The 25,099-nt window shown below is 42.1% G+C and overlaps 1 protein-coding gene across 1 annotated transcript in view; it reads right to left on the reverse strand.

Annotated features, from left to right (window-relative positions):
• Positions 1 to 1,531: 1,531 nt before the first annotated feature.
• LOC119414887 (nucleoprotein TPR) overlaps positions 1,532 to 25,099 on the reverse strand; it is a 38,996-nt gene continuing 15,428 nt past the window's right edge. Inside the window, exons 19-49 of the mRNA XM_037682006.1 lie at positions 22,940 to 23,074; positions 21,124 to 21,264; positions 20,792 to 20,990; positions 20,467 to 20,663; positions 20,221 to 20,361; positions 19,200 to 19,316; positions 18,897 to 19,100; positions 18,635 to 18,816; positions 18,325 to 18,472; positions 18,094 to 18,231; positions 17,815 to 17,946; positions 17,303 to 17,433; positions 16,915 to 17,125; positions 16,678 to 16,827; positions 15,141 to 15,254; positions 12,573 to 12,677; positions 12,230 to 12,442; positions 12,072 to 12,110; positions 11,668 to 11,856; positions 11,414 to 11,525; positions 11,107 to 11,300; positions 9,224 to 9,294; positions 8,832 to 9,031; positions 8,494 to 8,688; positions 8,269 to 8,372; positions 8,042 to 8,116; positions 4,400 to 4,606; positions 4,127 to 4,325; positions 3,848 to 4,047; positions 2,737 to 2,808; positions 1,532 to 1,624 (exon numbers count right to left, since the gene is read on the reverse strand). Of these exons, the coding sequence (XP_037537934.1) occupies positions 1,532 to 1,624; positions 2,737 to 2,808; positions 3,848 to 4,047; positions 4,127 to 4,325; positions 4,400 to 4,606; positions 8,042 to 8,116; positions 8,269 to 8,372; positions 8,494 to 8,688; positions 8,832 to 9,031; positions 9,224 to 9,294; positions 11,107 to 11,300; positions 11,414 to 11,525; positions 11,668 to 11,856; positions 12,072 to 12,110; positions 12,230 to 12,442; positions 12,573 to 12,677; positions 15,141 to 15,254; positions 16,678 to 16,827; positions 16,915 to 17,125; positions 17,303 to 17,433; positions 17,815 to 17,946; positions 18,094 to 18,231; positions 18,325 to 18,472; positions 18,635 to 18,816; positions 18,897 to 19,100; positions 19,200 to 19,316; positions 20,221 to 20,361; positions 20,467 to 20,663; positions 20,792 to 20,990; positions 21,124 to 21,264; positions 22,940 to 23,074 (4,608 nt within the window). The remainder of the gene's footprint in view (positions 1,625 to 2,736; positions 2,809 to 3,847; positions 4,048 to 4,126; positions 4,326 to 4,399; positions 4,607 to 8,041; positions 8,117 to 8,268; positions 8,373 to 8,493; positions 8,689 to 8,831; positions 9,032 to 9,223; positions 9,295 to 11,106; positions 11,301 to 11,413; positions 11,526 to 11,667; positions 11,857 to 12,071; positions 12,111 to 12,229; positions 12,443 to 12,572; positions 12,678 to 15,140; positions 15,255 to 16,677; positions 16,828 to 16,914; positions 17,126 to 17,302; positions 17,434 to 17,814; positions 17,947 to 18,093; positions 18,232 to 18,324; positions 18,473 to 18,634; positions 18,817 to 18,896; positions 19,101 to 19,199; positions 19,317 to 20,220; positions 20,362 to 20,466; positions 20,664 to 20,791; positions 20,991 to 21,123; positions 21,265 to 22,939; positions 23,075 to 25,099) is intronic.

Here is a 25,099-nt window from a genome sequence, read left to right on the forward strand (position 1 = left end):
AAACAGCCACTGGCCAAAAGGATGGCCCAGCACAGAAGATCAACATCATCAGGCCAGGACTCTGCGGTCTACACTCATCTCCAGGCCAGCGGTCACTCTTTCAGGGATGAAGATGTTCACATCCTGGATGGAGAGGAACGATGGTTTGAGAGAGGAGTAAAGGAGGCCATCTTTGTGAAAAGAAATCGTCCATCATCAAACAGGGGTGGAGGCCTCCGGGTTCAACTGTCCCCCTCTTACAATGCTGTGATTGCTAGTATCACTCAGCCTCTGTGAATAGTAAACAGCCATCAGTGTGCTAATGATCCATTGTTAGGCTGATGGTCCTTCTTGAGCATGTGATCAGCTGGTTTTGGTTGTCAGCAGCAAAACTGGTTGATCCACTCTGAGAAGGTGCTATTTAAGAGACTGAGCTGAATACAGCACCTCAGACTGAAGAAGTCTCTCGGACGAGAGACAAAACGTTTCTACATTTTTTTGTTGTTTTGTTTTGGTTTTTTTTGAATGTCCAGAGGACCAGATTTAACCTTTTTAGATTACGTCTAACAGCAGCCCAAACATGAGCACGAGTCTGTGTGAGCAAATGAGCATGCATGAACACATCAACATGAAACAGATCAGCAGCAACATGCAACAGATCAGCAGCAACATGAAACAGATCAGCAGCAGCATGATGTGATTTTTCACAGTGATTATTATAGTTTGATATTCATGAGTCTAACAGCCTCAGGGTAAAAACTGTTCCTCAGTCTAGTGCACTACTCAGAGTCTACTAGTCTAGTAGTAGTCTACTCAGAGTCCATAATTACTTATTTGGGACTTTGTCTTGCAGCAACAGTAAATACTACTATATTTTTTTTTCTTTCGGCTGCTCCCTATTTTAGGGGTCGCCACAGCGAACTAAGTCACACGAAGACTTGGCAGTTATTTATTATTTTTTTATGCCGGATGTTCTTCCTGACGCAACCACAGACACCGAGCTACCACAGCCCTCTGTGTGGAGCAAAGAGCTGCTGTCTAGGACACCCGGAGGAGCAGATGGTGGGGTTAAGGGCCTTGCTCAAGGTCCCAGAGTGGGACAAATGAGGGTGGGGGCAGGTGTGGGTGCTTCACCTACCCCACCCACATTTTTGAAGTTTGTATCGGGGCTTGAACCAGCGATCTTCCGATCACAGGCCCATCTTGCCACCACTCCCCTAACAACTACAACTACTACTACTAACAACAACAACAACAACAACACCAACAACAACAACAACAACAACAACAACAACAACAACAACAACAACAATAATAATAATAATAATTAATAATAATAATAATAATAAACCTCTTTGTGTCGACATTAAAAGATGTGGCTAAGATTCCTCTAAAACATGTTTATATTCAAAATACCATCCTGTGTATGAATTCTACTTGAAAATCCATTCCACAATATTAACAAAACACATCTGTTAACAAAAATGGCCCCTTCTTTAAATGGCTAAAACCTGTGACTGCTTCATTAAAAAGACATCTGTATGTGTGCAACTTACTGTATCGCCTCAGCGAAGCCATCAGTGCGATGTGGGACCACCAGAGTGGGAGTACTGGGAACCATTCTGTCATCGTCGTCAAAAAAAGGCTGCCAACACACACACACACGCAAACGCACGCACACACACACATGGTGTTAACATGGATGTTTGACATGTTCCATCTACGTAAACATGTTGTCAGACCAAACACCACATAACAGCATTCCCTTATACTAGCAGGCCTCTACTCAGATGAACAGTTTTTAGCCTCAACAAAAACTACTTAGGAATGAATTAGTTGTGCACCGATTGCAGTTTTCTGGTCGATCACGATTTCTAAAAAGTCTGAGCTGCTGATACCGATTTTGTTTTATAAGCGACACTGTCAGGTGTTATAAGGTCATAATGTACCTTGAACTGTCCAATCTTATTTTATTAAAAATCATACTGCTGAACAACATCCTAGAAACAATACAAACTTGTGTTAACTGGCCATGAGGTAGTGCTCTGAAATATAAATGAAGTTCAGACAACTGTTGTTAAAACAAAAACAAAAAAATTGATAAAATCGGTTTCTCATGCAAGTATCGACCGATTTCTCAAAATTAAGGAAAATGGGGTGCACCCCTAGAATGAATCACAAAGCACAAGAAAGATCCTGAGTTGTTGGTGTTTCAAACCTCTGAGATACAAGATGGGGTCTGAATCTATATCAATCTAGAAGAGACAACATCTGATAATCCACATGGTCCTGAGGATTTATTTTTAGTAAGTGTAAGTGCTTTGTGTTGTCACTGTGTGTTCCCATACAATGGTGAAATTCTCTGCAATTAACCCATCACACCTGGGATACACCCAGGTGGAGCAGTGGGCAGATATGTAAGCACCCGGGAAGCAACTAGGAATTGGGTGTCTTGCTCAGAGACACCACAACATGTGGGATCGAACCTGGGACTTTTGGGTCCCAGGTGGGCGGCCCTGCCTCTGCACCATCTCAGCCCCCAAACAACAAAACACTCCCAGATGTTCTTTGTCTTGATCGGACAGAATAGTTTTGAAAGCAAAAACGAAAAGAGAAAGGTCTAAATGTTGTGACCCATCAGCTTACAACAGTGTAGTCCACTTGTGGGGGCAAATAATAAAATAAAACTAAATATGTCCGATCATTAGGTGCAGCAAATAAAATCAGTATAATTCAACACATGCTGATGTTTCCTACCATTGTGGCTAATCCAGGGGTTAGCTGAGGTCCACGTCCTGAAGATGGTCTACGCAGCTGAGAGGACTGTCTCTGATAAACAAAACGATTGTTCATTACCTTAAAAATTGTATATATTGTTCCTATTTATTGACAAGATAGATCTGTATGCATTATATTTACCAAAGGAAAGCATCAAATTATATATGAGGCTGTACAACAACAGGAATGGCAACAGGCTTTGATCATTTATACTCGAGGCAGATAGTCTGACAACTATTTTTATTAGAAAATGAGATTATTATTCTAAAAGGTAACACTTTTACAATAACGTACACAAAATTAGATTAACTACTAGGAAACGCCTCAGGAACGAATCTGAAACATATTAGGAGCTAATGGGTAGTTAACTGGGAACACACAGCCAAGCCTTATTAGGAGACTACTGGTTAGTTACCACAGGAACAAACCAGTAGGTAATGGTCAGGTAGTGATTAAGTAATGACTGGTTCCTCAGTAAGTACTTGGTATGATGCTTCACTACATCAGAGAACAAAATAATATCCAGGCAATGGTTTGGTACTCAGTAAGTGGTGGTCAGACATAGTTAAGATGACACCAGTACAAGATCATGAACCTGATGATGTCTTTCATCAACAGGTTTACAAAAGAGAAAATCCAATAAAATCACTAGGAAACTGGTTTTTGACAGTTACGAGATGTGACCTCACTGGTGCAGGGTTTATTCAGAACCCACATGGAGAGTTTTTCCTCTGTTTCTATGGTAACAAACCAGTAGTCCCCTAAGAAGGCTTGGCTGTGTGTTCCCCAGTAAGTGCTGGTTAACTACCCATTAGCTCCTGTTCGTTCCTGAGGCGTTCCCTAGTAGTTAATCTAATTTTGTGTACCTTATTGTAAAGTTACTTTCTAAAATAATGCAGCAACCAAAAATGTACTCTTAAAGTTGTTAACACTTCATTTTGTATAAACTCTGGAAGGTGTAAGACGTTGAAGTGAACATTCAGTGAGACAGTTTGCTGTTAGATGCCATAAAACAACTGGAAGACTTAAAAAACATACGACACCAACACTGAAAATACAACGGTGTGAGCAAAGGACATTTTTGTTTTACTTGTGCGTGGGGGGGTCCCAGTTCGGGAGCTGGAGCTTGGATGTAGAGCCGAGGCGGGACAGCATGTGGCAGCCTGCGTGTGTGCGGCAGACGAGGTGTGAGGGAGGATGAGGGCAGAGAGTGTGCCGAGGAGCACGTGGGGGGGATGTGTATAGAGTCCCTGGGGGCTTCTGACTCCATGAGAGAACTGCTGCCCTCTCCTGAAACACACGAGGGAGTCGGTAAGATTTAATAAAGGAGGTTAATGAAGTGAATCCACAGACCTGAGCTGGGACTCACCACTGAATGTCGGCTCAGAGGAACACTGGGAGCCTGAAGACGCTCCGCTCACAACCTCCTCAGTGTTTGTGGCATCAGAAGGTCCTTCATCTTGCTCTTCTTCAGCCTCTCTGCTCTCCTCATTACTCTCCTCAGCTCCCCTTATCCCGCTGTCAGCAGCATCATCCTCATCTTCTTCTTCATCACCTCCTTCCTTGAACTGAAGCGGAAAACTGAAGTAAATATAAATTTTAAAAAAGAGCAATCTTATTCGGGAGCAAAAAAAAAAAAGACCTCTTCTTCTACTTCCTCCTCCTGTTGCACTTCTTCTTCTTCTCCTTCCTGCTTCTGGTCCTCTGGGCTCTCGCTGTCCGTGTCGATCACAATAACATCTCGAATTATTGCAGAGACCTGGGAGCCCTGATCTGAGGGGACAGACTGGGAAATGCCCTCTTCCTCCAGGTCTTCAGCTAAAACTGGAAAACCCTCCTCTGGGAGCTCCTACAGGGCAAACACAGGATTTAAATAGGTGATATAAAGAATTTAATGAGTTTATATTTTAAATCTTGTGTGTGTTACTTTTTACAGTTCATAAAAACTAATTTAACATCTTGTTTGTTTACACAGTACTCTGGTTTAGATAGTATCCAATCACAAACTACAACTGTGCTGACAGAGGCTTTCCAAACGTTAGATAAAACTCATCGTAACCGAAATCAACTAATTACTTTGTACCTACAATGTACACACAACAGGTCAATCAACAAGAAAATAAAAGGAGTGCTTTGTTGATTATTGCCCACCACCAAAAAGGAGGTTAGTGATTTTGCCTGTTTGTGTGTGCACAAGTGCATGCTTGTCTACTTTGCATACTGTTCTTACAAGATTGTGCCAAAATGACTATAACTGTCAAATCTCAACAAAACATTACAGTGTGAGTTGCAACTATCAAGGAATCACAGCCTCTCAAAGAAAGTTTGCACAGAGATGTTGGAAGGGAGAATCTGGTCTACTGTCCAACCTTTGATACAGGACCAGTGGTTTTTGTCCTGGTCGTGGAACAGCAGACAAAGTCTTGACTCTTGAAGAGTTGCTAAGAAGGTCAAGGGAAGTTACCAGTCTACATGTCTTTTGTGAATCTGGAGAAGGCTTCCAACCCTGTTCCTCAGTCTTTAGTGGGAGGTGCTGTTGGAGTACGATGTGCCAGGATTGCTTTTAAGGGCTATCCAGTCCCTGTACAGTGCCTTGCGAAAGTATTCGGCCCCCTTGAACTTTTCAAACTTTTGCCACATTTCAGGCTTCAAACATAAAGATCTAAAATTTAAATTTTTTGTGAAGAATCATCAACAAGTGGGACACAATCGTGAAGTGGAATGAAATTTATTGGATGTGTCAAACTTTTTTAACAAATAAAAAACTGAAAGGTGGAGCGTGCAATATTATTGGGCCCCTTTACTTTCAGAGCAGCAAACTCACTCCAGAAGTTCAGTGAGGATCTATGAATGATCCAATGTTGTCCCAAATGACTGATGATGATGAATAGAATCCACCTGTGTGTAATCAAGTCTCCGTATAAATGCACCTGCTCTGTGATAGTCTCAGGGTTCTGTTCAAAGCGCAGAGAGCATCATGAAGACCAAGGAACACACCAGGCAGGTCCGGGATACTGTTGTGGAGAAGTTTAAAGCTGGATTTGGCTACAAAAAGATTTCCCAAGCTTTAAACGTCCCAAGGAGCACTGTGCAAGCAATCATATTGAAATGGAAGGAGTATGAGACCACTGCAAATCTACCAAGACCCGGCCGTCCCTCTAAACTTTCATCTGGAACAAGGAGAAGACTGATCAGAGATGCAGCCAAGAGGCCCATGATAACTCTGGATGAACTGCAGAGATCTACAGCTGAGGTGGGAGAGTCTGTCCATAGGACAACAATCAGTCGTACACTGCACAAATCTGGCCTTTATGGAAGAGTGGCAAGAAGAAAGACATTTCTCAAAGATATCCATAAAAAGTGTTGTTTAAAGTTTGTCACAAGCACCTGGGAGACACCAAACATGTGGAAGAAGGTGCTCTGGTCACATGAAACCAAAATCCAACTGTTTGGCCACAATGCAAAACGATATGTTTGGTGTAAAAGTAACACAGCTCATCACCCTGAACACACCATCCCCACTGTCAAACATGGTGGTGGCAGCATCATGGTTTGGGCCTGCTTTTCGTCAGCAGGGACAGGGAAGATGGTCAGAATTGATGGGAAGATGGATGGGGCCAAATACAGGACCATTCTGGAAGAAAACCTGTTTTGAGTCTGCAAGAGACCTGAGACTGGGACGGAGATTTATCTTCCAACAAGACAATGATCCAAAACATAAAGACACATCTACAATGGAATGGTTCATAAATAAACGTATCCAGGTGTTGGAATGGCCAAGTCAAAGTCCAGACCTGAATCCAATCGAGAATCTGTGGAAAGAGCTGAAGACTGCTGTTCACAAACGCTCTCCATCCAACCTCACTGAGCTCGAGCTGTTTTGCAGGAAGAATGGGCAAGAATTTCAGTCTCTCCATGTTCAACACTGATGGAGACAAACCCCAAGAGACTTCAGCTGGAACTGCAGCAAAAGGCGGCGCTACAAAGTATTAACGCAAGGCGGCCGAATAATATTGCACGCCCCACTTTTCAGTTTTTTATTTGTTAAAAAAGTTTGACACATCCAATAAATTTCATTCCACTTCACGATTGTGTCCCACTTGTTGTTGATTCTTCACAAAAAATTAAAATTTTATATCTTTATGTTTGAAGCCTGAAATGTGGCAAAAGGTTGAAAAGTTCAAGGGGGCCGAATACTTTCACAAGGCACTGTATAATCAAAGCAAGAGCTGTGTCCATATCCTTGGCACAAAGTGCTTGTTCACCGTGTGGATTAGACTCTGGCAGAGCTGCCCCTTGTTTCCAATCCTGTATGTGGTGTTCATGAACAGGATCTGTCTATGGAGGGGAAAATTTGTCTGGTTTGGGGACCTAAGGGCCTCATCTTTGCAGATGATGTGTTTCTGTTGATGTCTTCAGGCCATGACCTTCAGCATGCACTGGAGCTGTTTGCAGCAGAGTGTGAAGAAGCTGTGATGAGTCAGTTCCTCTGAGGACATGCTTCTTAACCAGAAAAAGGTGAAATGCTCTCTGGAATAGGTGCGAGTCTATGCCTTAAGCAGAGGAATTCAACCATCTACGAGTCTTGTACAAGAGTGATGGTAAGATGGAGCAGGAGATGGATTGTTGTTTCATCTAAAGTAATGAGAATGTTGCTCTGGTCTGCCATGGTGAAGGAGTAAAGCTGAAAGGCAAAGCTCTAAATTCACTGGTCCTTCTACACTAACTCTCACCTATGGTCGTGAGGTTGGACTCATCACCAAAAGAACAAGTTCTGGGTAACAAGTAGCTGAAATGACCTTCATCTGTAGCCTCTGAGGCTGGGCTCTACCTTAGGGATATAGTGAGTAGCTCTGCCATCTGGGGTGGGCTAGGAGTAGAGCTGGTGCTCCACTAAACTGAAAAAAAAAACCAAAAAAACACTTGAGGTGGTTTGAGCATCTGATTAGGATGCCTCCCTTTAGAGGTTTACCAGGCGAGACCCCTGGGAAGACCCAGATCTTAGAAGAATCATGCATCCTCTCTGGCCTGGGAACACGTTGGGTTTGCCCAGGAGGAGCTGGAGTGCATCACTGGAGAGAGGAAGGTCTGGGTATTTCTCCTGGACCTGTTGCCCCTGTGACTGAACCACAGATATAAAACTGGATGGATGGATGGATGATTTTGTAAATCTCCAAACTGATCATATTCTTCAGTCTTATGCAATATTTTCCTTTGTCATCTACTGTAGACACTGGAGGACGCATTTTTAATTCTTAGCCAGGGCCTTGTCTTCATAACCAACCTGGCTGCCATCAGGTGAATCCAGCTGCTCTCTCACATCCCTCAGCTCTCCATCTACCTCCTCTTCAACCTCCATCTACACAAGATCAAATGACACAAAAAATTACGTTAGTAAAAATGCCTTAATTTATACTGAGAGCAGGAACTGTGAAGAGTCAGAAACAAACAGAAACTACTATGAAAAGTTTTCAGTTCACTTTTTACTTCTTCATCTGGATTATTTTGTACCTGCAGGGCTATTGTTGGCTTTAGTCGTAGTTTTTTAGTGGTTGGTGCGTGGGAACTCTCTGGTCTACTTTCCTCTTCTTCCTCATCAACCTTTCGCTTTGAACCTGGTTAAGTCAAACCAAACAAACACCCGAGGACATCGATTACCACAGGCAGGAACCTATAGGGAACTAAGAAAAGGTAAAAGAAAAGGACAAAGAAAACGCTAAAGTCTTGAGTCTTTACCTGCTCCAGTTATGGAGGAGGATGTGGTGGGCCGCTCTGCCTCCATACTGGACCCTGCATCCTGACTGGCTGCCTGCTGCTGAGTAGGTTGGACAAAAGCTGTGGTCTGAGTGCTGGTTGGCTGAGTTATGGAGGCGGGAGCGTTTACGAGAGTGGAGCTGGTGGAGTGTACAGATGGTCCTGTACTCACCAGAGCTGTAGAGAGAAAAATATTTCACTCTGGAACATTTACCCATACACAGTGAAATGTAAGCAGATTGTTATTTACAGTCTCATCTTCAAGGGATAATTGGATTCTAGTATTTATATTGACTTATTTTCAACGCTTTCTCTTTTACCTTCTTGACTCTCAGTCTGTGTAGTCGGCATCACTGTTGCTGTGGGGGTTGCTATGGGGACAGTTGCTGGGGTAACCATAGGTCTGATGCTGGCACGAGGAGTGGCCTTGCTTCCTGTGGAGGGGCTTGGCTTGTTACCAGGAGACGGAGTACTTTGAGTGGGTCGAATGTTTGCAGTGGGAGGCTCAGAAACGCTGGAGCTGAGGAGAAAACAGTGACGCTTGAAACTTTTTGTTCTGCTCTGACTAATACAGCTCCAAGTTACCCTAACTAACTTACTTTGAGCCGTTATGGATCTAAACACACATTTTTAAAGTTAACATGTTACAGTTGGAATAAAAAACAACAAGTCTGTGAAACGTGTAATAAATTTTCCAATTTCATGAGCGTACCTTCCCCTTTCTTGGGCAGGACTCTTCAAAGAAATTTGTCTCTGGTCTGAAGATCTGGTCTGATCACCCACCTGTTGGAACAGGATGACAGAAATGAGTCAAGGAGGAACAACTATAAAAGATACTGGAGAATTCATTTCAAACAAGTCATTTTAAACAAAACATAGTAATGTGTTCATCAAATAAAATACTTTTAATTGAGAAAGTTGTGACCAGAAACAAAGAAAGAAAATTAATTTTCTTCCACATGAATAAAAGGTGTAAGATGGCAACCGGTTCCTTTGATTAAAATCTCAGTTTACATTTTTTTATGTGCAATATTGTGAATAAAATGGCAACTTCAGTAAAAACAATGGAAATTGGAAATTTGCTGCTCAGATTACCATAATTCCCAGACTATAAGCCACTACTTCTTTCACACACTTTGAACGCCGCGGCATATACAAGCAGCGGCTAATTTATGGATTTTATTTTATTTTTTTGGACAGACTAACAAGTTTCATGCAACCAAAACATTTAGTCTCGTCACACCCGGGCGCTCACATTGCTGCCCAATACACGTCTCTCTTGGGGGGTGGGTCCTCATGACTGTATGAGCAGTGTTTCCCCTACCATTGTACAAGCAGGGCGCCCCGCCCCATCAACAGAACCGAGCGCCCCGTCAACTGAGCCCCACCCACCTGTCTGCACTGACGTAATGCTACACTAGCAGCTCGCAATGCAGGTGCACTGGCTAAAAAGCTAAAAGCAGCCTCTTCCTTCATGTTGAACCCTCACGCTGAACGCAGCCCCACCACTCGAAAAATGTTGGTACAAACAGCGCACGGCTCAGATGTGTGTCTGTCTTTACGCCCCCCCGTCAAAAACAAAAACTGTCAGTTCAGACAGCTTGTGGCTGAGATGTCGCTGTCTCTCTCATCTCACACACCTGCTCTAAAACTGTCGGTTTAAACAGCACACTGCGCAGCTTAGGACGCATCTCTGTCTCTCCCCCCCATCTTTATGATCAAAACATGTAAAGAGCAATGCTCCCTCTAATTTTTCATGTGTCTGGGCAAACACACAAGCTCCCTGAGCATCTGAGCGTCCTCTGTCCTCACTCCAACTCCTCCATGTCCTCTCTAACTGCATCCATATATCTCCTCTTTGTCTTCTTCCTGGCAGCTGCATTTCTAACATCCTTCTACCAGTATACCCACTGTCTCTTCTCTGGACATGTCCAAACCATCAGTCTGGTCTCTCTAACTTTATCTCCAGTTGTTCAACCTGTGTTGTACTTCTGATGATCTCATTCCAAATCTTCTCCATCCTTGTCACTCCTAAGGAGAACCTCAACATCTTCATTTCTGCCACTTCCAGTTGTGTCTCCTGTCTTTTTGTCCATGTCTCTGTCTCCAGACCATACAACATAGCTGGTCTCACCACTGTCTTGTAAACTTTTCCTTTGACCTTTGCTGACACCCTTTTGTCACAAATCACTGCTGAAACTTTTCTCCATCCACTCCATCCTGCCTGGACTCTCTTCTTCACCTCTTTACCACACATCATTTTCCTGGACAGTGGACACCAAGTCCTTGAAGTCCTGCACCTTTGTGACCTCTGCTCCTTGTAGCCTCACTGTTCCACCTCCTCCCTCTCATTTACACACATGTACTCTGTCTTACTACGGCTGACTTTCATTCTTCTTCTTTCAAAGAAGAGGCCTATATATTACAAAATAAAGATGTTTTTAATTTAGTGGGCGTGGCTTATATTAGGGTGCACTCAATAGTCTGGAAAATACGGTACTTTGACTTTGCTCCTGTGAATTTTTTAAATATTGATGACTTGGTCCTGTTTGCGTTCTACTTGAGTCTTTATTAAAGAATCGGTCTGATGTGTACCTTTGCTCCGCTCTGGTCTGGAGAGTCTTCTCTTTGTTCAGTGTGGGCCTGTGTCTCTCTCAGTTCTTTCAGCTCTCTTTCCAGTCGTAAACATTTTCCTTCAAACTGAGACTTGAGAGCGTTCATTCTCACCTCCATCTCCTCCTTACTCTGTTTCAGTTCTTCATTCTCCTTATTGAGTTGCTCTTTAGCACCTACAGGTGAAAATCCAAGAAATAAAACTTAACACCAGACCCTAAATTAACAAAAAGCACAGTGGACTCTTCTGGATGTGTAAGTATGTCTTTTGTTGGGAAGGTTCACTCACTGTTTACTTGGTTGATTTTAAGTTTGGCTCCTAAGAAGGCCTTCTTCGTCTTCTCCTCTTTCTCAGTCATCTGCTGTTTGAGCTGCTCCTCTCTGCTTTTGCTTTCAGACAGCTGCAAAAAAAAAAAAAAAAAAAAAAAAAAAAAATTTTTAAAAAATTTAAAAAAATTTTGATTTCAATTTTTTTAGATAACACAAAACAAAAAAGTGCCAATAAAATTAAATATCCATTCATGCTCGAGTTTAATCAGGTACCTCCTGTTTGAGTTTTGTCAGTTCATCTTGTAGCACCTGATTAGCATCAGTGGCAGCTTTAGCATCAGTGGCCTGGGCAGACTGGGAACTCTGGCTGGCCTGTGTTGCTTGGTTTGCTTCATAAGCCTGTTTTGCTTCAGCTAGCTGCTCCTGGAGACGTTTAATGTCTGCTTCACGCTCAACAACCGTCTAACAAAGGATTAAACAATATTTAGCAAATAAAGACACAAATAAAAATAAATAAATAAAACATTAAAAAAAAAGTCAAATTATTTTGGCCCATCAATTAGGCCTAACCCCCTTCGATGATTAGCTCCATCTATACACCTCTTAAATGAAGTGAGATTTGCTTTTTGTCTGTTTTTCACCACAAATACATCATTAGTTTATAGTTTTCTCCTAACCTTCTGCAGACTGTCCACTTTGCCTTGAAGCTCAGTCACCTGTTAGACAACAAAAACGAATATTGTTGCTCTAATGGAGTTATGCCAAAACAAACAAACAAACAAACAAACAAACAAATAAATACAGACGTAAATGAAAGAAAAACATATTTCCTTACTTTGTTTTCAGCTTGGCTTAGAGACGTTTTTAAATTGTTTATTTCCTGGCTGAGGCTCTGCTGGCTGGCCTGGTTGGTTTGTTGAAGCTCTTTCTGTTTAGCGAGGTTCTGTTGAAGGGCTTCTTTAGCCTGCTGAAGTTCCCTCTGGACCTGCTGAATCTGGTTCTGACGGTTCTGAGCTAGAGACTGAACTGATTTTAACTGGTTCTGTGCCTTTTAAACAGAAATAATAATAAAATAAAAAAAATTATTAGGTTTTTGAATGAGTTAGGCTATTTCCAATCATCTATGAAAACAATAAAACAAACAAAATAAATTAAAAACGTTTGCAATAAAATCTCACCTGCTGGGTGTGACCCTTGGCTTGCTGAAGGTCCTTCTGGCTCTGGGTCAGTTGGTTCTGATTCTGCTGCAGTTGAGTCTGAGTCTGAGACAACTGAGACTGGACCTACAACAGTAAAAAATGGAAGACTGATAAAATATTTTCATATACATTTTCTCACCAACCATCAGAAAAGGCTGTAACCTGACTCAGTCTTCTATGAAATCACAAGAGTAGATCGCAGTCCCTGAACTTTGTTATTCCAGGAGAGATACTAAAATCGGCTTGGTGCTTCACTCCTTCAAAACCATGCTGTTGACTTATTTTTAGTTAAAGCCACATCAGCAAAAATGAATAAATAAATAACAAAAAACTAGGCTTCAGATCATGTCTAGGATTTTGGTAAGTGGGTGACAGACATTAAATAAAGGAAATATTCAAATCTGAGACCATGGTCCTCAACCGGAAAAGAGTGGATTGCTCTCTTGAGGTCGAGGGTGAGGTTCTGTCTCAAGTATCTCGGGGGTTTGTTCATGAGTGAGGGAAGAATGGAGCGTGAGATTGACACACAAATTGTTGCAGCATCTGCAGTATTGTGGACTCTGTACCGGTCCGTTGTGGTGAAGAGGGAGCTGAGCTGTAAGGAAAAGCTCTCTGTTTACCAGTCGGTCTATGTTCCTACCCTCACCTGTGGTCACGAGCTCTGGGTCGTGACCGAAATGATGAGATTGTGGATACATGCGGCTGAAATGAGTTTTCTCTGCAGAGTAGCTGGACTCTCCCTTAGAGAGAGGGTGAGAAGTTCAGTTATCAGGAGACTCAGAGTAGAACCGCTGCTCCTCCACATCGAGAGGAGCCAGTTGAGGTGGTTCAGGTTAGAGTTGCATTCGGGACTAAAAAAATCAGTCCCAACCCAGCCCCAGCCCGTAGACATTTTTTCTGAGCCCGACCCGATCAAATTAACTGTAATTACAGGTCCAAACTCGAAAAAAAAAACATTTTTTAAGCTTTTACTGCTTTTGTAAGCAAATCAGTTTGACGTGATAGTTTTAAAAACATATTTCAAAGAAAGGAAGATATAAGATTTCTTGTTTCACCAAGTGGATATTAACATACAAAACAAATAGCCTAAAAAAAAATCAACTCTAAAGATCGGCTATTATACAGATGAACAAAACTATTTTTAGAGCAAAAATATTTGGAAAAATACAGAACAAGACTATTTGAAATGAACACGCTGCTCACTTCAGCTTTTGTAGATGCTGCTACTTTCTTCACCGCAGGTGACAGCAGGTTCAGAGACGTGCACGACCGGTGATCAGCTGATGCATTTAAAGCTTAACTGGACTTTTTTTTTTATACCTCTTTCAACCAGCAGGTCAGCGGATGCATGCGGCACGGTGCAGGCTGTCCATCTGAGCTTAACGCAACTTTTTTTGACCTCTTTCAACCAGCCAGTCGGACCTGCCTCCTCCTCAACAAATACATTAACACAAGTTTACATGGGGCATTCTTATTTATTTTCTTTGTGCTGTATGATTCGTCAAACTGTACCATAGAAGCCCAAGCCCACATGTGCAATTATTGCACAATGCACCAGTGCTACTCTCTTCACGGTCTTATTAACTGCTGCACTCTTCTTTCCTTCTTCATCCTCTCAACATATAAACTTACTGCCTCCTCCTCTACAAGTAGACCAACACAACTTTATATTGTGCATTCTTATTTAGTTTTATTTGTGCTGTATGATTTGTAAAACGCATCAAAGCCTGAGACTGGCCTGGCCTACACATTAGACACATTATTATGGCTCGGCCCGAATTAGGGCCAGGCTTCAGGCCCAGGTTAGAAATGACAGCTCCAGTTTGGACATCTGGTAAGGACGCTTCCTGCGTGCCTCCCTAGGGAGGTGCTTCGGGCATGTCCGACTGGGAGGAGAACCTGGGGAAGACCCAGGACACGCTAGAGAGACTATGTCTTTCAGTTGGCCTGGGAACACCTTGGGGTCCTCCCACAAGATCTGGAAGAGGTGGCTGTGGAAAGAGATGTCTGGACCTCCCCGCTCAAGCTGCTGCCCCCGCAACCCAACTTCAGAACAAGCGCAAGATGATGGATGGATGGATGGATGGATGGATGGATGGATGGATGTAATTTATAATAGGACTTCTGTTGTGACTTGGCTCTATATAAATAAACTGAATTGAATTGATACAGTTGTGCAGACTTTAGCCTACACTTCTACCCTTTGTGTGTATCATTACCAAAAAACTATCTTTTCCTGATTTTTTTTGTGAATTACTTTGTTTTGTGATGCAGTAGAGATAAAAAAAAAAAAAAATACTTATTTCTTATTAATACTTATTTCATATTATATTGCATCTTAAATCTAAAAAATTGTATCAACAAATCTATTGAAATCTATTAGAAGTCCTAAAATTGCATGCAATATTATGACAAAGTTATTTTAGGCAGACAGTAACACGGTTTATTTGAATATAACTTGAACAAGAAAAAGTAATAACTTACTACTGTTCATCTTGAATCACAGACGTGCTCCAAACATTGCTTTACATAATGATGATGATGTACCTGAGTCAGCTGGTTCTGGTTCTGTGTCAGCTGGTTTTGGACCTCTTGGAGCTTTTCTTTGGTCTGCTGGTTTTCCTTCTGGGCTGCTTCCAACTCCTGCAGGGACTTCTGAACCTAGTGGAATAAATCACGTCTCTGAAACTTTTCCATCATTTAAAAAGTAACATGCTCGTTGTATTTCAGCAAAAAGAAAATTGCTTTAAACATAAAACACACTTCAAATTTTATTCTAAACAACAATTTGGCATGTCTGTTTTTCCACTTTTATATTTTTTATGGCTTTATCTGACTCTATGGTTTGACCCGAGTTAATTTTGTATTTTAAAAGTTTTATTTAGGCCTGTCGTGATAAACAATAAATCAATTAATCCCATGATAAATGAAAATTATTAACCTCATTTTCATTTATCGGCTTTATTGTTTCTTCATGTCTAAGGGTTATGTGATCTCATTAACATCTACACTCCAGTAAGAGCACTCCGGTCTACCATTCAGTTCCTCTTAGATGTCCCCAGATCCAAACTTAAATCCAGAGGTGATCGGGCTTTTGCGGTTGCTGCTCCAAAACTGTGGAACAGTTTTCCTGAGCATTTAAAGACCGCTCAGACTGTTGAGACTTTTAAATCTTTGCTCAGACTCATCTGTATTCCTTGGCATTTCATCCACGCAGAGTCTGAGAACAAGTTGAGCTGATTTTATTGTTGTTGTGTGTTGTTTTTACTGTCAACTTATGTTTTTGAGTGGCACTAGATGCATTTTTACTCTTTTTAAATTTTTAATCTGTCTTAACTGGAAAGCACTTTGGTCAGCTTTTGTTGTTTTTATGTGCAATATAAATAAATTGACATTGACATTGTCTCTCTGGTGCTCTTCACTGACTCCTCTCGTTTTCTTTAACATCCATTTTAATTGTCCAAAATTGTGTTTTTGGATCATTAAAAGCAGCTAAACTAACAGGCTGACCTCGGGGGGAAAACCCAAAATTCACGATTGGAACCGGTTCCTCATTGGTCAATCTGAGTGCTGCTTGCCGGCACAGGGAGCCTCTCAAGCGGGGAGGCGTTGCTTGGAGGTCCGGCATTTTCTCCGGAGCTCACCCGGACTTTTTCATCCGGATTCCTCTGGATTATTTGGACTTGATCTGGACCACTGTGTGGTTTTGTGCTGGCTCTCTGAAGGTCCGGCTCTCTCTAAAAGCATCTTGGTGCTCAATGGCTGCAGAGAGCTGATCAGAACCCGACCAGAACTGGACCAAGGCTGGCGAGTATCTATATAAAATTTTGCAGTACTGTACAGTACATATATGTTTGTTGTTAAAATTTTGTAGGTTTAAGAGTTTAGAACATTGCAAGAGGGTGGGAAAGGTTTATAAAACCTCTACATATAAATACTAAAATAAATATGGCGTTCCTACTTCGCGGTCTTTCACCATGGCAGGGATGTGTGGAAAATAACCCCTGTGACAATCGAGGGTCTACAGTACAGCAAAACACTAAGATAAGTTGTTGAAATAGTTGTCTGGCTCCGTCATGCTCACCTCTTCCTGTTTTTTTTGTGCTTCTTCTTTCAAGGTGTTCAGCTCCTCTCGAGTCTTTTCAAGTTCCTCTTGGACTTTGTTCAGCTCCTGCTGTGCTTCCTGGTTCGGCACTGCCTCACTTCCTGCTTTAGAAGCCGTTTCACTGACCAGCTGGGATGCACAGAAATGAAATTTTACTCACGGCAGTTTTAATTCAATAAATACAGGTTCAAACTGTTTCCAGAAGTGAAGTCGCACCTTGTCGTGCTGGGCTTTCAGCTCCTCATACTGAGTCTTGTAGCGGCGTCCAATCTTTTTCACCTGAGTGATGGTCTTGTTCTTCTCCAGAATGTCATTATTTTTCACCTCCACGTCTTTTTTAAGGGTGTCTCTTTCTGACGTTAAGCGAGTCACAGACTCTCTTAGGCCTTGCATTTGGGACTGAGCTGAATTACTGCTGGCGTTGGATCTGATTCACACACAACACGCAAACTACTGAGTACAAATCAACCGGCGCGTCTGCTGCAGTCAGATATATAAATTATTAGTCTGGTATGTAAAAGCACAGAAAGGAGACTAGAACATATTTATACTATTTATACTCCTACTGTACTGTGAGTATAACACTTGACTGTGTATGTTTTACCTGGCCAGCTCAGTCTTCAGCTTGCCCGTTTCTTCAGCTAGCTGTGCTATGCGCTTTAGCTGAGTCTCTCTTTCAGCTGTGAGTTTCTGCTTTTCCTCAAGATCCCCATCTTTCTGCTGGCTAACAAGTTGCTGTGGAGGCACAAACATAAAAAACTAAGCCAATCTCAAAAATAAAAGCATCCGAGATAAAGTTGTAATAAACACAATGTACCAAAAAAATGTCACTTTGACTAACAAAACCAGTTAAAATATATACTTTAAAAAATGGGAGATGCATAAAGATGCTAATAAATTTAGAACTTGTATAATTTATTTCAGCTGTTGCAAAATACTATCTACCAGCAGTGTGAGGCACTTTCCAATTAATTTGGCCACATTTTGGATAGCTTTTGAACAGATTTACAATTATTTGAATGTTTTTTGATGTTTTAAATTTTAAAAACAGAAAAAAGGTGTCACTGTCCGATGTTTTTCTGATAATCTAGTACTAACAGTGTTTCTCCTACATACTTGTACTCTGGCCTTAAGTCGTTTGAGGTCTTCTTCCAGCAGCCTCTTATCAGCCTGCAGGGAGCCATTCTTCTCTGACAGTACAGACAGAGAGTTGTGCAGTGGGTTGATATCTGATTGGAGCTTCTTCACCTTACAGAGACAGAGAGAAGAAGGATGTTCACACTTGATAGGACACACAAAGCATAAATGAGCATCTATGAAGGCAACATAAAGGCTTCATTATGAGTGAAATACGATGAAAGTACGAGACAGTATGAAGCAACGCCTTGACTTTACTTTAGCCTGAGCCTGCTGAAGCTCCTGTCCCAGTTTATCCCTGTCCACTTTCAGCATCTTATTGGTTTCTTGCAGAGAAGTGATTGTCTCCAACCTCTTCAGCTGTTCTTGCTGCTCAGCCAAAGTCTTTGTTGTCACCTGATGAGGACAAGGCCAGTCAGACCAATTTTAATCAACAACATTCTGCTTTATGCAAGCTGAAACACTACATTTTGATTTTCAGCCTCTTACTTGCATCTTTTCCCTCTCAGCATTCAGTGCTTCTTGGAGCTCCTTCAGCTCTCTGTTTTGGTGTTCGACTCGCTGTTTGTAGCGTTGAGTCTCTCCTTCAGACGCCTCATAATGAGCTTCGGCAATCTCCTTCTCTCGTCGTACAAACCTATATCGCAAACACCAGTCAGAGTAGCAGACTGCTATGCCGTTCAATCAAATGATTGATTTATTTATCTTAGTAGCAATTTTATTGTTAAAACAAAACATTTTGTCCAGCTGTTGTTTTACTGCACACACAAAGTGAAACCTGGTATTATCGGGGCTTCACCTGAGTATTTCCAGTATCTGTTCAGTGGTCTTTCCCTCCTCACTGAACGACAGGTCCAGATTCTGCTGCGGGTGTTGATGCAGCTGGCGACTCTTGGTGGCCATTTCATCCATCTGTTGGTGCAGGAGAGCATTCTGCTTCCCCAGCTCTTCACAACGACGGCTCAGACTAGACTTTTCCTCCTAAGGACGGGTAAAGTCAGGCTTGTGGTTTTGCTAAATGTAAAAAAAATGTTTTGCAAATAAATGGCTGGCCTCAATACCTTCAGCTGTTTCTCCATTGTGTTCCAGATTGTGGTTTTCTCCTGCAGAAGAGCAGCAGTCTTTTTCAGTTCTTCCTCTATCTCCGTCTTGCGTGCAGCTTCTTGCTGGGATGTTTTCTTCAGCTGCTGCAGAGCCTCCACATCAGCGGCATGAAGCATCAACTCACGCTCGTACTTAGACTGTGCCTCTCCAGCTAGCTTAGCCTGTCAGGAAAATAGAGAGGTTAAGTAAAGTGTCATGTTCTGGACGTATAAGCTGAACTTAAGAATGACTGGTGAGAGTGTGTGTGTCAGTAAATGAACCTGAATGTGTCTGTCCTGTATGGCCTGTTGCTCCTGTGTGACAGCAGCAGTACACCTCTCCAGTGCCTCTTGCTGCTCTGCCTGGCTGGCCTTCAGACTCCGCTGCAGCTCACACACCTCAACACAAAAGGGACAAATACATAAACTCATTTTAATCCATTATTGTTTAGAAAAATCTAAGGTTCTCTGCTGTTTTACTGTACCTGTACAGGTGCAAAATGGCATTTTTCAAGAAATAACTCACACTCAATAACATGTTACATTAAATCTTCTTTCTTCTTTCGGCTGCTCTCTTCTTCAGAGGTTGCCATGGTGAACTAACTCGCACAAAGACTTTGCAATTGTTTTTACGCCAGATGTCCTTCCTGACATAAGCACAGACACCGAGCTACCACAGCCTCTGTGTGGAGCAGAGAGCTGCCATCTAGGGCACCCAGGGGAGCAGATGGTGGGGGTTAAGGGCCTTGCTCAAGGGCCCAGAATGGGGCAAGTGAGGGTGGAGGGGGATGTGGGTGTCTCACCTTTCCCACCCACAATTAGATGTTATTGGTCCGAGGAGTTGAACCGGCGACCTTCTGATCACATGCTCGCCTTCTCTAACCTCTGCACCACCACTCCCCCAATTAAATAAGGTTAAATATTCAACATAATTTCCTAGAAATCAACCAACAAGCTAACCCTAACATAACATTTTTATAACTTCATGAGTGTAATATAATTTAAATAATTTATTTATTGCTGTTTAGTAATTTTATCTGAACAATCAATATTTTCATAAAAGTATCTGACGTAAATAATGTCAGACATATTTAATCAATAGTATTTGAAAGCTTTACAAAATTGCGGACATTCACACCGCAAACTAAAAACTGAACTACAGGTTTTTAGGGCCAAAACTTGTTTGAAGAGAATTAATGTCAAACCAGTTTAGTACTGATTCTACTGGTTTCTGCTTGAAGTGGAAAATTTATCAGAAGGCCGCTCAAATTATTTGTTTTGCAGCCTTTAAGAATGATCTTACTCGTTTCTCCACTGCATCCACAGCCTTCCTTCTCTCCTCTTGTTCCTGCTGCTTCATCTTCTCCAGCTCTAAAATCCTTTTTTCCAGCTGCTTCTGCACCTCCTCTGACTCCTTCAGTCTGACCTCTAGAGGAGAACGTAACTAAAAAAAAAGAAAAAAGGGGCTTAAGCATGCATGTGGGCAAACAGTCACGTTTTGGGAGCAAAGAACAAAAAAGGGTGCCGTTTATAAATTCACGAGGAATACCTCTTTCTCTTTCTTAAGACTGTCTTCCAGAGTCAGAACCACAGATCGATACTGTTCAACGGTGGCATTGGCATTCTTCAGCTGCTCCGTGAGTTCAGAGTTTTGTTCCTCAGCACTTTGTAGGAGACCTTTCATCTCCGAGAGCTCCTGCTCTGACTGGCTGAGTTGCTGAGGTGCTGCTGGAACTGGAGAGCGTACTATGAGAGAAAAGAGAAGCAGTTATAAAATAGAAAGCAAATACTACCAAATTACAAGCAAACTTTGACAACTTCCTCTACCAAAGGTTATTTATGTTGAATTGTTTTGTCATCAGATGCGTTTTTACCCCTCAGTGGTGCTCGGAGGGCAGCAGCTCTGGTGGCTGGGGTGGTCGTGGAGGCAGCAGCAGCCTCAGAAGAGGAAGCAGACGTGGGCTGAGTTTTCAGCGCAGCCACCTGCTGTTCAGAGCTGCGCAGCAGCTCCCTGGTCTTCTGCAGCAGGGTGTTCTGGGTCTCCAGCTGCTTCTTTGCTTCTAACAACTGTGCCTACAGAGGAAGACAAGGAGGCAGAGGAAGGGTCAGAGTGTTAACGGGAGAGAATATTGTAGATGTGCTCAAATTTACCTATGATATGTCAAAGAACACGTAATCTCAAAGAAGATGCAAATTATTTACATACATCCATAGTGCGTCCAAGGGCATGTCTCTGAGCAGTTTCCCGTTCCAGTCTGGTCTTCATCGATGTCAGTTCTGTCTCCAGTTGTTCTACTTTGCTGTTAAGTCGCTGACGAGTCTCAGTTTCTGTACGCTCCATAGTCAACTGGACAATTATGACAAAAATAAATGTATTTTTTTTCTTCACTGGCTCTGTAATGAGGCGCATGCATTCCTTCCCACTCCCTGTTCTCCTCCTGCTTTTTGCTCTCTGTCTGTGTATCGGAGCAGCTCCTAATTTTTTTACACATCTCCTGAAATGAAAACTACTGTTTTGGATCTGACCAACTGGACTTTCGACGTATATTACAAATTCTTTTCAACAAAGCCACAAGGTCCTGGAGAACCCTCATCTGCTCGGAGGAGACGTGCAGCTGGATATATCTCTGGGGGTGATGTGTCTACCTCTGATATCGACCGAGGACGCTGAAATTGCCGATCATTGGATTTATAACAGGTTTCCTGTTTGGAATAGTCTGGATCCTGGTTTATCAACATACAAAGAAGACGATTGCAGCTCATTTGGACCTGGACAAGCTGCTGTCTATGAAGGTCTGGTTCATGCTGGAGGACTCAAAATCAGCTGATTTACGAGTGAAACTAAGTCGGAAGTGATTTGAATCACAGGCCACCTGCAGCTTTGGGACCCATCAGCATGAAAACACCATCTTGAAGAGGCTCGTAAGCACGGGCCAGCAGAATGAACCCTAAGCTGGCCGTTTCAGACCTTGGAAAGTATCAGTACAGACTCAAGGCTGATGGAAAATAGTCTGCCTGAATAAACCAACAATTGTGGATTATCTGAACTTCTCCCCAGCTGGCCTCGGAACAGGCCGACTTATCAATTTCTCCTGGGAAATGTGTAAACTAAGGAAAATCTTTGTCTATCACACCCCCCACTCCCCTGTGGAGTCTTATCAGAACTGTGCCATCTGACCATCATCTTGTCAGGACAATGGACTATCTAGGGCTTCATGGACCGCCTCGTTTGTAAATGCATATGTACGTGTTCATAAATGTGCTTTAACCGGCAGAGTTTTTTAATGTCTTAAATCTTGTCCTGATAGGACAAGGTGTGAAGAGATCTTTTTTGTAATGCCACTACCCTCCTCATGGCTTTGTCCATTTTCTATCTAAAAAACAATGTATACTGAAAAGAATAAGAAGGCCGCGATTTATAGCAGCAGCTTCGTGCACTCCGTCCATCTTTCAGATGGCTGTACGTACACGTTCTCGTTGTATCTCGGTGCAATGATAATAAAGCTTGTTCTGAAACTAAAATGCAAACAATAAAAATGCTAAACTAGAAATTAATTTTAAATATACAACTATTTACATTGGGTATAGCTTGACTAATAATGTTTCAATAAATGGAAAGATTGATACAGTTAAAATTAATCCCTGATTTCAGCAACTCAATATTTCACCAGAATTAAAAAAAAGCAAAAAATCGTGAAATGTTTTAGCTGTAAAACTTGAGTTTTAGTAAAACTTTAGCAGTTGGCTTTAGCACTAATCTAGACATGGTACCATGGTTAAAAATTCAAGGTATATAAAGATCATCCATTATATTCAGATTCATCAGCATCCTCTTTCCACAGAAAAATATATTTACCACCAATTTTATTCCCAACATTATTGTTCCTGAATCCCTTTGCAGCACACACGGACAGACAACACTCCACCAGTAAGCTTTTAATAACACTTCCTAAAGATGAAACTACTGATCATGTGCAAATGAACATTCCTGAATTTATTGGTGCTGAGAGTTCATATGATACCTGTATGGTCTTGAGGTTAGTTAGCAGCAGGCTCTGGTTATGTTGCTCAATCAGCACGGCCTCCCTTTCTTGACTTAAACGAGACTCTGCCCGTCTTAACATGTCTCTCTCTTTAGTCAGGTTCTCGACACGCACCTACGGACAAAAAGAAGAAAATTATAAAATGAGGAGTAGAAAAGAAAACAATAAAGCATGTGATTGTTTTTTATTAACTGGAACATATTATTACGTAGACAATTTGTTCATAAATCAAGCTTATGATTGGAAATCATTGTAAAATTATCCCCTGCAGAGTCGACCAACCACATCAACAGGTAACTTGAACATAAATGTCAGTGGTTTTAGGGTAAACAGACAAACATGACATATCGTTTAACGAAGTGTGATATTGCAGATGTTAACAATAGTTTAAAATTGGAAACAAAGCACAAATTTGTAGAAACATATTGTTGGTATAGCTGCTGCCTCTCAGCAAGAAGGTTGCTGGTTCAAATTCTGGCCCAGGGCCTTTCTGGGTGGAGTTTGCATGTTCTCTCCGTGCATGCGTGGGTTTTCTCCGGGTGCTCCGGTTTCCTCCCACAGTCCAAAAACATGCATGTTAGGCTGATTGGTAACTCTAAATTGTCTCTAGGTGTGAGTGAGAGAGTGAATGGTTGTTGTTCTTGTTGTCCCTGCGATGGACTGTCCCTGTGTGTCCCGGTGATGGACTGCAGACCTGTCCAGGGTGTCCCCCCCCCCACCTTTTACACCGTGATGGCTGTATATGGGCACCAGAGACCCCCCAAGACCCGAAAAGGAAGAAGCGGGTAAAGATAAATGGATGAATGGATGGATATTCAATTCATTTCAAAAATACTTTATTAATCCCAGAGGGAAATTAAATGTTGTTGTAACTCATCATCCTGGTTTCATTAAAGAGTTGTTCTAGATGCTGATGGATGTGGGCAGGAAGGATCTCTTGTTGCAGCAGATCTGAAGAAGCCTCTGACTGAAGACTCTGTTGTTGTATGACAGTCTGATGAAGAGGATGCTGAGGGTTGTCTATAATGTTCTTCCTTTTATGAAGAATCCTTCTTTGAACAATCATCTCCAAAGGTTCTAGAGGAGTCCCCAGAACTGAGCCAGCCTTCTTTATGAGCTTGTTGATCTTTTTTAAGTCACCTGCTCTGGTGCTGCTCCCCCAGCAGATGATGGCAGAAGAGATGGCGCTCTCTACAACAGACTTATAGAAGATATGCAGCATCTTGCTGCAAACACTGAAGGACTTCAGCTTCCTCAAGAAGTACAGTCTGCTCTGTCCCTTCTTGTAGACAACTTCACTGTTGCATCTTCAGTCCAGTCTGTTGTCCAGGTGAACCCCAAGGTATTTATACTTCTCCACCACCTCCACTTCTTCTCCCATGATGGAAATAGGGTTGGACCTGTTCCTGTTTCTACTGAAATCTACAATCATCTCCTTTGTTTTGTTCACGTTCAAGATGAGATGATTGTTTCCACACCAGGCCACAAAGCAGTCCACCAGTTCCCTGCACTCAGCTTCTTGTCCATCTCTGATACACCCGACCACTGCAGAGTCATCAGAATATTTCTGCAGATGACATGAGTCTGTTTTGTACTGGAAATCTGAGGTGTACAGAGTGAAAAGGAATGGTGAGAGTACAGTCCCCTGTGGTGCTCCTGAGCTACTGACCACCTGGTTAGACACACAACCCTTCAGTCTCACAAACTGTGGTCTGTTTGTCAGGTAGTCTTTGATCCAGGTGATTGTTGAGGCCTCCACCTGAGTCTTCTGGAGTTTCTGACAAAGCAGACCAGGCTGGATTGTGTTAAATGCACTGGAGAAATCAAAGAACATGACTCTCACAGTGCTGTCTGCCTTTTCTACATGACAGTGAGTTTGCTGAAGCAGGTGTATGATGGCATCTTCAACTCCAAGGACAAAGACATTGTATACTATGTATCAGTTAAATCAATTGCATTTATTTTGTTTAATAAAAACTACCTTAAAGAAAAGTATTCACTTGCGTGTTTAATTTTAAAGTTTGCTGTTTACAATCTTTGTCCTTTAAAGCAACATTTCAGCTCTTTTGACGTAGAGCTCTGTGAAAAAGCTATGAACAACTAATGTCTTACCTGATGTAGATCGTTCTTTGAATGACC

This window comes from Nematolebias whitei, chromosome 9, assembly GCF_014905685.2.
Source record: "Nematolebias whitei isolate Nwh7 chromosome 9, NemWhi1, whole genome shotgun sequence".
Taxonomy (NCBI): Eukaryota; Metazoa; Chordata; class Actinopteri; order Cyprinodontiformes; family Rivulidae; genus Nematolebias; species Nematolebias whitei.